Source organism: Ranitomeya imitator, chromosome 1 (genome assembly GCF_032444005.1).
Source record: "Ranitomeya imitator isolate aRanImi1 chromosome 1, aRanImi1.pri, whole genome shotgun sequence".
In the NCBI taxonomy this organism is placed as follows: Eukaryota; Metazoa; Chordata; class Amphibia; order Anura; family Dendrobatidae; genus Ranitomeya; species Ranitomeya imitator.
In genome coordinates, this window is record NC_091282.1 from 426,857,339 (window position 1) to 426,870,244 (window position 12,906).

Below are 12,906 nucleotides of genomic sequence, written 5' to 3' on the forward strand. Positions count from 1 at the left end.
AGACAGTATAGTGTATACTGAAAACAACCTTAGTTATTATGCTGTATCAGAATTTATGGATGTCCTGAATCGTCTAAGCATTACATGGACAGACATTTATCCCAACAGAATGAAATACTACATTGTTCTTTCAGCAGAAAGTCTCGCCAGGTATCGCTGACAGGCTATGTAGTGCTTTGTATAGAATTCTTTTCTTAGTGTTTATTTTCTTCCAAAAGCAAAATTAGACCACTTTTTCAGTAGTCTTTATTTAAAGTGTTTCACCATGTTGTTGCTGTAGAGTATCTATAAGATCATTATCTAAATGTAACAAAACCATCAAATCCATCAAAGCTCCTGCTTAGTTTTGACCACACACTCTATCACCCCCCCCCCCCCGGTAACCGGTTGTTGCAGTGGCATTGCTTTCCTCTCGGGGAGGGTGATACTCTGATCTGGGATCTGAATTCTTGAGATCTGGGGTGTAAAATAGAAAGTCTGTAGTCAGTATTTTAGTATAATCAATGGTCTGAATATTTGTATTTGGCCTGAAGACTGTGTTCTCGGTTCTGAGGTTGGACTATTGGGGTCCAGTAAGGGGAATGACCTGAAGGCCTGAATTATGGAGTCTGACCTGGGTTTGAATTTTTGATGTTATTCCCCTGAGGAAATTTTCAGAAATAAATGTATATGCAGGTAAACCCATCTACATGGTGGTAAGTCATGGCCCAACAAGCCTCACACATAACAAGTACAACCATGATAAACCACACCCTGTCAAGGCCAAGTGTCTATAACAAAAATTGAAAAGATAATATGTTCATGTATGTGTTTTTAAATCCAAATTAAATTATTTTCCACCATTTTTTCCATACAGTCTCCATGCACGCAGCATGAAAAATATGGTACACAGCAGGAACCTCTATAGCATAACATAGCATTTATGTAGATCCACAACAAGGTAGTAGCATGAAGCCCAATACTACTTCATATTACTGCTCTCCTTATAGGAAATTCTTCAATTTTACTATTCTACATTAAAAGATATCTTATTGTTTTCTTACCTTTCCTGTTTGCTTTTGATAAGCTGCTTTTATCTCCTGGCGCTGTTCATTAGTTCTCTTAGTTAGGATATCGATAATAGATCCTTCATCAATTTCTAGGGAAAAAAAATTCTTACAAGTAACATCTGTATTTTATTACAGCAGCAGTAGCACATATAATTAATAAACTGTAAGCTTATTACAAAGACAAGATCATAGGAATTAACAATGGTAAATATGTGTTCATGGGGAATGTCATACAGTTTACATAAAGACTATCTACTCTACTTATAAATTCAATAATAACATGCTACAACAGACCTTTTTCAGCTAATAATTACATTATCATGATCGTTATCCTCTTACCTTTTGCAGTTATCGCCTTTTCCAAAGCATTTACATCTTCTGCAGGGTTAAACCGAGGACGAGGTTTCAAATCTGCGCCTCCTTGTACTTCTGTGGCTTCCTAAGGATATACATATCATAGATTTGAGCATCATTTTTGCTGAATTAAATAATGGAAAAAATCTTACAATGATGTTTATTTTTAAATAGATTTGACAAGAAAAAGGAATAAAATAAACCTGCATCTGTTTATGTGGCATAGGATATATCCACGAGCGACACTTGATTTTTACTTTCATTGTTGTTTTTTTCTATTTCATATGTACTTCAAATTATTTTACATTTATGACAGATGGGATATTTTTTGACATGGCTTTCAGAGGATTTTGGTATTTTTAAAACTTTTTTGACAAGGTGCTACATGGTACTGAATTACTTCTGAATCACTTCAAAACAACCCACTGGTTAACAATTAAAATTATAATTTAAATGCATAATGCATAGAAGTACATTAAAAATTAAGTCTGTTAACCCCAAATAAAAATTTAATGATCTTAGTTATATAGTTGGGCTTAGCTCATTCGAGCACTGTTAGTTTTACGGTGCCTGAGAAAAATACTTTTAATTTGCATGAAAATGAATGGACTTTGGTGCACCATTGGTGCAGCCAAGATCTTGATGCACCGCTACTCCCGCTCATCTTGCACATATAGGGCCTACCCCATGTTCTGATTGACAGTGCTTGTGTTCCATTGTGAGCACAGTCCGAACTCAGCTAATGTGTATGTGCAAGCACACTAGTCTGCAAAGAAGCAGAAATATTCTGGTTCCGTGCTCTGGACAGCATAGGAACTATTAAAGGTGAGCTGGAGTCTCTTTTCCTATGCACACTAGTCTGACTGAGCCTGGCCATGTACACAGTTTCAGCCCCACACAATGTGGTTAGGTGCGTTCTCCTCCTGGGTTCTTCTTTGGAGATGTCATTCGCTACAGTTCGGCAAAGAGAAGCCAAGGAGGAAAAAAGCACCCTGCCAACACTGTGTGCTCATCCAGGCTCATAATGGGGACGGGGAACATGCACACACACATGGACTGAGTTCAGATAGTGATCACTCTCGCAAGCGAGTACTGTCAATTATTAGTGGAGGGGAAAGCGCTCAACATGTAAAATGAGGGGGTATAATAGTGCACCGAACTCTTGCCCATGCCAAGGGTGTCCCAAACCTCCTCATTTGTATGGGAATGACAAGTATTTTTCCCAGGCACTAACAGGTATAGTGCTAGTATGATTTTTGTAAGGGTTAAGTCCACTACATACCTGTATACATTGTTTAATATTGATTTTAGGATGATAGACTCTCTTTAATCTACAGTATCTGACGTAGTTCTTCCTATTTTTATTGCTGTGAAAACAGTCTTTGGTAGTCTGAAACATTTTTCCCCTGCTCTCAGCTGATCCGTCCAAGAACAGGGGGAAATATAAAGCACAGCATGCATAGAGTAGTCTAAGAAGTTGTTATTTTAAAGAAATTAAAAGAAAGAGGCAGGGACAACATCTGGGCATTGTTCATTTATATTAAAATTGTTGTGGTGACCTGCAGGATAGCTTTAAAGTGGATCTTTCAGCAGATTTTCCAGCACAAACTGCATATAATAACACATATTATATCTTTCCCCTTATGAGGCTGATCTATATACTTTTAAAAATGAAAAAATGCATAATTATTTCCGGTAGTTTAAACTCAATCTCTCTCTATTTAGCCTGATTGGCAGCTCCTCAATGTCCCTCCTCCCTCTTTTGCAAAATTCTCAGGCAGCTCAATGCCAGCTATTATTCTACATGGGCGGAGACGGAAGACACTTGAGCTCTAGAGATGAGAAGATTGTGATACTAGACTGAGGTCATAAGTAGGGTTGAGCGAAACGGGTCGAAATTTTTCAAAAGTCGCCGACTTTTGGCAAGGTCGGGTTTCATGAAACCCGACCCGACCCCAGCGTGGGGTCGGCCATGAAGTCGGCGATCTTTTGAATCTAGAATCGGAATTCCGATACCCGATATGTTTAAGATATCGGGAATTGGTATCGGAATTCAGATTTAAGTGTAAAATAAAGAATTAAAATAAAAAATATCGCAATACTTACCCCCTGACGCGCCCTGGTACTAACCGGGAACCTTCCTTCCTTAGAATCAGCCTTCCAGGACCCTGCGGTGACGTCGCGGTGACATCGCGGCTTGTGATTGGCCGCGCGGCCGCCCATGTGACCGCTCGCGCGGCCAATCACAAGCCGCGACGTCACCCGCGACGTCACCGAAGGTCCTGGAAGGGCTGATTCTTAGGAAGGAAGGCTGCCGGAAAGAAGCAGGGCGCGTCCGAGGGTGAGTATATTCCTATTAGGTATATACTCACCCTCGGACGCGCCCTGCTTCTTTCCGGCAGCCTTCCTTCCTAAAAATCAGCCCTTCCAGGACCTTCGGTGACATCGCGGGTGACGTCGCGGCTTGTGATTGGCCGCGCGAGCGGTCACATGGGCGGCCGCGCGGCCAATCACAAGCCGCGACGTCATCGCGACGTCACCGCAGGGTCCTGGAAGGCTGATTCTAAGGAAGGAAGGTTCCCGGTTAGTACCAGGGCGCGTCAGGGGGTAAGTATTGCGATATTTTTTATTTTAGTTCTTTATTTTACACTAAAATATGGATTGCAGGGCCTGAAGGAGAGTTTCCGCTCCTTCAGACCCTGGGAACCATGGAAACCCAATGCACTGCATTGGGTTTCGAGTTTCGTCCGACCCCGACTTTTTTTATAGGATCGGCCGATTTCACTCGACCCAACTTTTTCAAAAGTCGGGTTTCGTGAAACCCGACCCGATCCTATAAAAGTAAAGGTCGCTCAACTCTAGTCATAAGCAAAAAAATAGTTTACAGCTCTCCCTGAGTGCCTTAAACTAGTCTTTCTCCTCCGACAATTTATCAGAAAGTGCTACTACTGGTACTGGAGACATCATCTGCACATCGGGAGGTAAACAAGTTATAACTACAGTTGGTAGTGGAGAGCTTTGCGTGAAGCACCCATAGTACTAGAAAATTGACCCTGCTGCTTGGAATTGGGAAGATTTTAGCTTCTTGTGCTCATTGACCAGATTTTGGAACATCTGAATCATATTCGCCAACTTATCACAGAGTGTACCAACTGGATCCATTGGTGGGGAGAAAAAAATTATATGGCCAGTAGTAATGTGACGATAGACACTACTCATGGACAAGCGATGAGGCAGGGTAATCAAATGTTCCAGGTTAATGTAACCAAGTGATAACATCATAAACTAAAGGGGAAAGACAAAGTCATAATCAAGTCACTTTCTGATGTCAGAATACAAGGAAAATAGCGGATCAGAGCAAAGTGACTAGGCCATCAGATGGTCAGAATGAGGTCCAAGGTCAAGCAGCTGTAGATTAACAAACAGAGCACAGGAATACAAGGCTGAGACTGACAGCTTAGCTAAGTAGCCGGGTAATCACTTAGAACAGGGAACACCTGAAGGAAGGTCAGTATCTACCAGTGTCAGGTTGGAAATACCAACAGCTCAGCATGCTCCTGCAGCATCAATTGGAGGAAGCGTGACACACATCTTTTGAAATTCAAATTCACCGACTTAGCCAAATTTTCCCTTAAGAAATCGATTTGCTGAGAGTAAATTTGATCAAATCTCAGAACTGTAATGCTTGTAATTACTCGTAAAATACACGTGGGGGAGAGTAGAGAGAGAGAACCCTGCTGACCATAATAAATAAGTTTCTATAGGAGAGAGAGGACAATGCTGAACACAGTAAAATGCATCAAGTCTAACAGATGTATATAGTGATGCTATCAAGTAATAATATGGAGTCAGTTTCATTTTAAAGCAAAACAAGTAATAGTTTTTAATATTACGTTTGGAATCATTATAGTAAAAGTACATAATAATACTTACAGTACAGCTCTCCTGTGATGTCTGGGCTGCTTGAAGCATTTGTTGGACTATAGAATGCTGTTGTTCCTCCATTTTTCTAATTTAGCAAAACATATTTCACATTTATTGTTGTTTGTATTAGGATATCAAATAATTACAAAAATTGTAACATGGAGACATGTCAAAACATAACACCCCAACAAAGAGAAAAAAGCCAAACATTCAGGCCAGCCTAGTTTAACAGTTTGATTATCCTCAAACGCTCTTTTACAGGAAGGGTGGCATAATTACTATACAAAGACACAGTCTCAGAGATTATTAAAAGGTGTACCACCCTTAATCCATTTGGTGCATTTAGAATGGTCCATTTTAATTTTGTTTAATACTTCAGGTGAGCAGACATACTTTTATGCGTTTAGTCTATAACTTTTTTTTTATCATTTTCCTTTGTTAATTGAGTATAAGGCTACATTTAAAGCTAAACCTCACTCACATTTGTTGACTTATTGGTGCAATTTTTGTTGAATTTCAGATGCCCCGTTGTAACCACATAATGACATATGACATAAATATACATTTACTGGTTCCTTTCCTTTGATGCAGGCTCCAAAGTTGAGCCCACATATTTGTAATCAGCCACCATCTACTTGTAAGAGCCACAGATGGAGCGTAGCTATGTTGATAAAAAAGAAAAAAGTGATGGCTCTTGAAATAAGGGGGAGGGAGTGGAACGAAAGCAAAAATGCAATATTGCCTGGTCCTTAAGGGGTTAAAGTGACCCTCCACCGCTTATATTAAATGTATTGTCGAAAGTCTCAAACACGTCATCCATGACTTTTTCTGCCCTTGGATGAATTCAGCAAAAAAATCATTCCTGCCGGTCTATTTTATATTAAAAATCAGGGCAGGCATGGTTCAGAATTTCCACAGTGCTCCCCGTGCCTCTGTTGCCCCCATTTTTTAGATCAGGAGAACAACACCAGACCAGCAGAACAGAGGACATTAGGTGTAGTGACTGAAGGTATAGTCTTTGCCACATAGTTTTTTTGTGCCTTTCTCTGGATCAACATGTTAGGGCATGTTAGGTTAGGCTATGGGTTGAACTAGATAGACTTATAGTCTTCCTTCAACCTTAATAACTATGTAACTATGTAACTATAGTCCTATTTAATGTGGTGGGTGAAATAATTCTATAAATGGAGCAATTTCTGCCAAAGATATCAATTTGTACTTCTCAATCAATAAGAATATGGATCATCCTGTTTTGGAGAAAACTGTGTGTATTAAGGCATGACTAGATGAAGACAAAGCCTCTGTGAAATGAGTGTCGGATGGGGTTTTCCTAGGTGGGTATATATACAGTATATTGTATGGTGTGACATTTTCTATCCATAAACATTTTTATTTTCTTCCTTTTAGTTGCTGAGGTGTCCATATTTTAATAATAACTGTCTGAACTAAATATTTATGCCAACTCATATTTTGATGATACCCCTTATACACAGTGGGTACAGAAAGAATTCAGACCCATTTACATTTTTCCCTCTTTGTTTCATTGCAGCCATTTGGTAAATTCAAAAAAGTTCATTTTTTTCTCATTAATGTACACTCTGCACCCCATCTTGACTAAAAAAAAAAAAACAGAAATGTAGACATTTTTGCTCATTTAAAAAATTAAAATATATATAGAATTTGAAAAAACTGAAATATCACATGGTCATAAGTATTCAGAAAAATTAAAGAGTTATGGCTCTGGAAAGAAGGTAAAGAAAAAACGGAAATGCAAAAACAGAAATCGGCCCTGTTGCGCAGGGGTTAAAATAAAGAGAGTTTTTTCTACAGCGAACACAGAGACACACCTACTGGTTAGATGTTAGCCTGCTGAGGCATCAATAGTAGCTTTTACTGCCACCCTAATACGCACATTAATCTAACAAGAAATTCCCATAACCTATCTTCTGTATAATACAGGCTTTCTTTGAAGCACTGTAAGCTCCATTATATGTAAAGTATGATGTCAAATATATTACACAAGTAATTATGCAAGTTGATTTTATCCACTACACCCCATCATGAGTCACTTTAGTCTTACTTCACTCATTAAGGATTATTGTTTAACTTTTCCCGTGGGGTTTAATATTCTTTATACTAATATATATTTCTTAATTTCATATACCTATGAAGTAAAAAACTATGTCATTATTTTGCTGAAAAAACTAGATTTGACAACATTTGTGTTTTAGTCAATTGCAATAAAAAATAAATAAAAAAGGGAAATAGGGGATGTGGTGAAGACTCAGAACTTGTTTCCTCTAGATTTCTCAATAAGTAAAAAATGAGCTACTGCAATTCATGATTTGGTCCTTAGCTGTCACTGTTCAAATCCGGAAGGTACATTATTTGCGTACAAAATTGATAAACATAATATTAGGTGTATTGGAAAATATTCCCAAGTTAGTAAAGTTTAGATATGAAGATCACTGAAAAAATGTCCCCCAACCTTGTGTAATCCAAGGAACCTCCTACTGAAAAAGTAACAATGCTTATATATATGAAGATCACTGAAAAAATGTCCCCCAACCTTGTGTAATCCAAGGAACCTCCTACTGAAAAAGTAACAATGCTTATATATATGAAGATCACTGAAAAAATGTCCCCCAACCTTGTGTAATCCAAGGAACCTCCTACTGAAAAAGTAACAATGCTTATATATATGAAGATCACTGAAAAAATGTCCCCCAACCTTGTGTAATTCAAGGAACCTCCTACTGAAAAAGTAACAATGCTTAAAACTCCTGTTGTCTTTTGGTGAATCTCAGCATAAGATTCCTAGAAAAACACAGGATTCTTGGCTGCTGGTAGTAACTCACATCCTATACAGTAATGTATTCCTTATACAATGTTTAATACTAATGAATCCATTATTAACGAATCAATAAACAATTACCAAGAAAAGAGATGTAAATACCTAATCCATTTACAAATAAAGAAATGAACCAATCTTGTGGAAATACACGCATTAAACGTACCTTTCTGTAGCAGTAGCCTTCTGTTTTCTGTGTTGGGTGTCAGCCTGACAAATGTTACGGCATTCTCTAAAGAGCTGAGTTTTTATAACTTTTATGAGCCACACCTATGATGCTTTAGTAATAACACAAGGTCGAAAACATGTTCTAGCAGAAAAGTGTCCACTCCTGTTGTTTGCTGCAACACTGGAAGAGTAGATCAATTGAAGTGATTTATACCTTTAGGTATTTTTTGCTTATAGATATTTTCTAAAATTAAGTAGGCTTAATGTACTGTGTGCATATATATGTACTCTATGAAATTGTGCTAAATGACCATCTCTTTGAGAATGACAGATTTTAATTTTCCACGATCTCATATGCCTATTGGATAGAAATGATTAAACTCATTCTATAAGAATTGAGTTTGTTCAGAATTTCTCAAAATGATGGATTCAAGTGAATCAGAATTTTTGAAAAAATGATGGCTAGCCGGGCACCATTTTTTTTGGATTCATATGGGCTTGAAAGGGTTAAAAAAATATTATACACAGCTATCCCCTCACCTTTCCCTACTGTAACAGCTTCCCATAGGTCTTCTGCTTGCCTTCACCCTGCACTAAACTCTTATTCAGATTTTCCAGCAATTGAGGCACTGGCTAGTCTGTGACTTAAGGTACCGTTACACTAAACGACTTACCAACGATCACGACCAGCGATACGACCTGGCCGTGATCGTTGGTAGGTAAGTCGTTGTGTGGTCACTGGGGAGCTGTCACACAGACAGCTCTCTCCAGCGACCAACGATCAGGGAAAAGTGTCTTCAACGATGCCGAAGTCCACGGGTAACCAGGGTAAATATCGGGTTACTAAGCGCAGGGCCGCGCTTAGTAACCCGATATTTACCCTGGTTACCATTGTAAAAGTTAAAAAAAAAACAGTACATACTCACATTCCGATGTCTGTCACGTCCCCCGGTGTCAGCTTCCCGCACTGACTGTGTCAGCGTCGGCTGTAAAGCAGAGCACAGCGGTGACGTCACCGCTGTGCTCTGCTTTACGGCCGGCCGTCGCTGATTCAGCGATGACAGCAGGTGATCGGCGACCAAAAAAAGGTCCTGATCATTGCCAGCGACCAACGATCTCCCAGCAGGGGCCTGATCGTTGGTCGCTGTCACGCATAACGATTTCGTTAACGATATCGTTGCTACGTCACAAAAAGCAATGATATCGTTAACAAAATCATTATGTGTGAAGGTACCTTAACACTTTGAGGTACAATCTCTTAATGTGCCTATGCGATGACATTAGCAGCACATGTAATGATATCATAACATACATTGAGGCCTCAATGGCACCAACACAATAGGAAGACAGCAGAAGATTGACAGGGAGCTATGGTGTTATGCAGCGGTGTAGCTACTGGGGAGCAGAGAGTGCGGCAGCCCCAGGCCCCCACACTCAGAGGAGCCCACCCAGAGATACGCTACTCTTAACTCTATCAGCTTGTGCAGTGATAAAGCACTTTAAACATGCGGTATACAGAATGCCCTACGTATGCACAGAACATCAAAGTCCGGCATGGTGATGTCATAATTGAAGTGTCGTGACTCTATCTTGTGCTTGTGTCAGCCGCTATGACAATGTGTTGGTTCACCTGAGCCTCTCCAGTGAAGTCCTCAGGATCCTGGATTAGGTAAGTACTGTATATGATTTTCTTTATCTTAATTAAAACTTGTGGAGGCATCATAAACAATAGGGGACCTTGAAAAAGTGGAGGGCACTCATACATTATAGGGAGTACTGTGGGGCCAATTATTTAGTTTGGGGACTAACGTGGAGCCCATTATACAGCTAGGAGCTAATGTGAGGCCATTGTACAGCGTGGAATATAATGTGAGGGCTATTATACAGTTTAAAGAGAACCTGTTATCGGGGTTATACATATTAACTAGTCATGAGCAAATAGTGAAATATTTGGATTTGAGAATGCACTCAAACAGGTCTGCGGCATGAGAAAAAAAGCTGAAATGAATGGGATAGATAAATAGATAGATATAGATGAAAAGCCAGCAATTCACCTGCCTCGTACAGTAAAATCACAGTGTGACAGGTTAGAATAGAATGGATAGAAAAGATATATACACATAGAATAGATAGATATACAGTGGGTGCAGAAAGTACTCAGACCCTTTATATTTTTCACTCCTGGTTTCACTGCAGCCATTTAGAAAATTCAAAAAAGTTTTTTTTTTCATAGTAATGTACACTCTGCACCCCATTTTGACTGAAAAAACAGAAATGTAGAAATTTTTGCAAATTTAATAAAAAAGAAAAGCTGAAATATCACATGGTCATAAATATACAGATCCTTTGCTTAGACACGCATATATGAGTCACATGCTGTTCATTTCCTTGTGATCCTCCATGAATGGTTCTACTCCTTCATTGGAGTTCAGATGTGTTTAATCAAAGTAACAGGATATAATTTGGAAAGGCACACAACTGTCTATGTAAGACCTCACAGCTCACAGTGCATGTCAGACCAAATGACAATCATGAGGTCAAAGGAAATGGCCAAGGAGCTCAGAGACAGAATTGTGGCAAGGCACAGATCTGGCCAAGGTTACAACATAATTTCTGCAGTACTCAAGGTTCCTAAGAGCACAGTGGCCTCCATAATCCGTAAATGGAAGAAGTTTATGACCACCAGAAGTCTTCCTAGACCTAGCTGTGTATCTAAACTGAGCAATTGTGGGAGATGGTCCTTGGTGAGAGAGGTAAAGAAGAACCCCAAGATCACTGTGGCTGAGCTCCAGAGATGCAGCAAGGAGATGGGAGAAACTTCCACAAAGTCAATTATCACTACAGCCCTCCACCAGTCAGGCCTTTCTGGCAGAGTGGCCCGACGGAAGCTTCTCCTCAGTGCAAGACATATGAAATATGCATAGAGTTTGCTAAAAAATGCATGAAGGACTCCCAGACTATGAGAAATAAGATTCTCTGGTCTGATGAGATGAAGATAGACCTTTTTGGTGATAATTCTAAGCAGTATGTGTGGAGAAACCAGGCATTGCTCATTACCTACCCAATACAATCCCAACAGTGAAACATGGTGGCAGCATCATGCTATGGGGGTGTTTTTCAGCTGCAGAAACAGGACGACTAGTTGTCATTGACAAAAACATGTGTGGCAAAGTGCAGAGATATGCTGCATGAAAACCTCTTCCAGAGCGCTCTGGACCTCTGACTTAGCCGAAGGTTCACCTTCCAGCAAGACAATGACCCTAAGCACACAGCTAAAATAACCAAGGAATGGCTTCAGAACAACTCTGTTGCTATTCTTGACTTGCACAGCTATAGTCCTGACCTAAAGCCAATTGAGCATCTCTGGAGAAACCTGAAAATGGCTGTCCACCAATGTTCATCATCCAACCTGATGGAACCAGAGAGAATCTGCAAGGAAAAATGGCAGAAGATCCCCAAATCCAGGTGTAAAAAATGTGTTTCACTCCCAAGCACACTCATGGCTGTACTAGCTCAAAAGAGTGCTTGTACTCAAAACTGAACAAAGGGTCGGTATACTTATGACCATACAATATTTCAGTTATTCATTTTTAATAAATTTGCAAAAATTACTACACTTCTGCTTTTTTTCAGTCAAGATTGGGTGCAGAGTGTACATTAATAAGAAAAAATAAACTTTTTTGAATTTACCAAATGGCTGCAATGAAACAAAGTGAAAAATTTAAAGGGGTATGTTAGGGTTGGCGGAATGCACCGAATATATGTATATATGAGACAGTAGGTGCATTTGCAACCCAGGGTCCACCGTGCAGGAGAGAAACCTGCTGCTAGTAACAGGCAGTACTATATGGCGGTATAAGCAAACTCTGTTACTTCACAGATTCACTACGAAAAGAGAACGCCGTGCCCTGTTAACCTCACAGGAGATCACAGCTACCTAATAGAGCCAACAGTGGTCATGCAGTCAGAATAGCACACCAAAAGAAGACACAAAAGAGCATAGTAGAACCAAAAACACTCAGTTTGAAAAAAATCGCAGTAATCCGCAAGTGCTAGTAAAAGATGTAAAAAACAGGGTATTTGGTTGATACGCTTTTTGCAAAAAATGTATACTAAGCTGCTCTACCAAACTTCACGGTATACCCATATCAGAGCAGTCCTAACTAATGTATGCAATCCCTATCTGATGTATTTAAAAACCTGATCATCTGTATATTACCTGTGTGAACAGGGTTCAGAGAGGAAAAATCCATGTGTGCATACAGAGTAGAACAGCTTTTGTGCAGATAGCCCAAGAGGAGTGGTGGAACTCCCCAGTCTTGTAGACACAAGAGAACAATTATGGAAACAGGAACACATGGGCTACTTGCACAGTGAACAAGTCTGTAGGAACATGTTCACACACCACCAAGAAACCTGGTGGTAGAGCAGCTTAATATACATTTTTTGCAAAAAACGTATCAACCAAATACCCTGTTTTTTACATCTTTTACTAGCACTTGCGGATTACTGCGATTTTTTTCAAACTGAGTGTTTTTGGTTTTACTATTCTCTTTTGTG

At 39.6% G+C, this 12,906-nt stretch overlaps 1 protein-coding gene across 1 annotated transcript in view; it reads right to left on the minus strand.

Annotated features, from left to right (window-relative positions):
- Nucleotides 1–8,425, minus strand: part of LOC138675272 (annexin A1-like) — a 44,319-nt gene extending 35,894 nt beyond the window's left edge. Inside the window, exons 1-4 of the mRNA XM_069763359.1 lie at nucleotides 8,345–8,425; nucleotides 5,337–5,412; nucleotides 1,389–1,488; nucleotides 1,044–1,138 (exon numbers count right to left, since the gene is read on the minus strand). Of these exons, the coding sequence (XP_069619460.1) occupies nucleotides 1,044–1,138; nucleotides 1,389–1,488; nucleotides 5,337–5,408 (267 nt within the window). The 5' untranslated portion in view covers nucleotides 5,409–5,412; nucleotides 8,345–8,425. The remainder of the gene's footprint in view (nucleotides 1–1,043; nucleotides 1,139–1,388; nucleotides 1,489–5,336; nucleotides 5,413–8,344) is intronic.
- Between the last annotated feature and the right edge of the window lie 4,481 nt (nucleotides 8,426–12,906).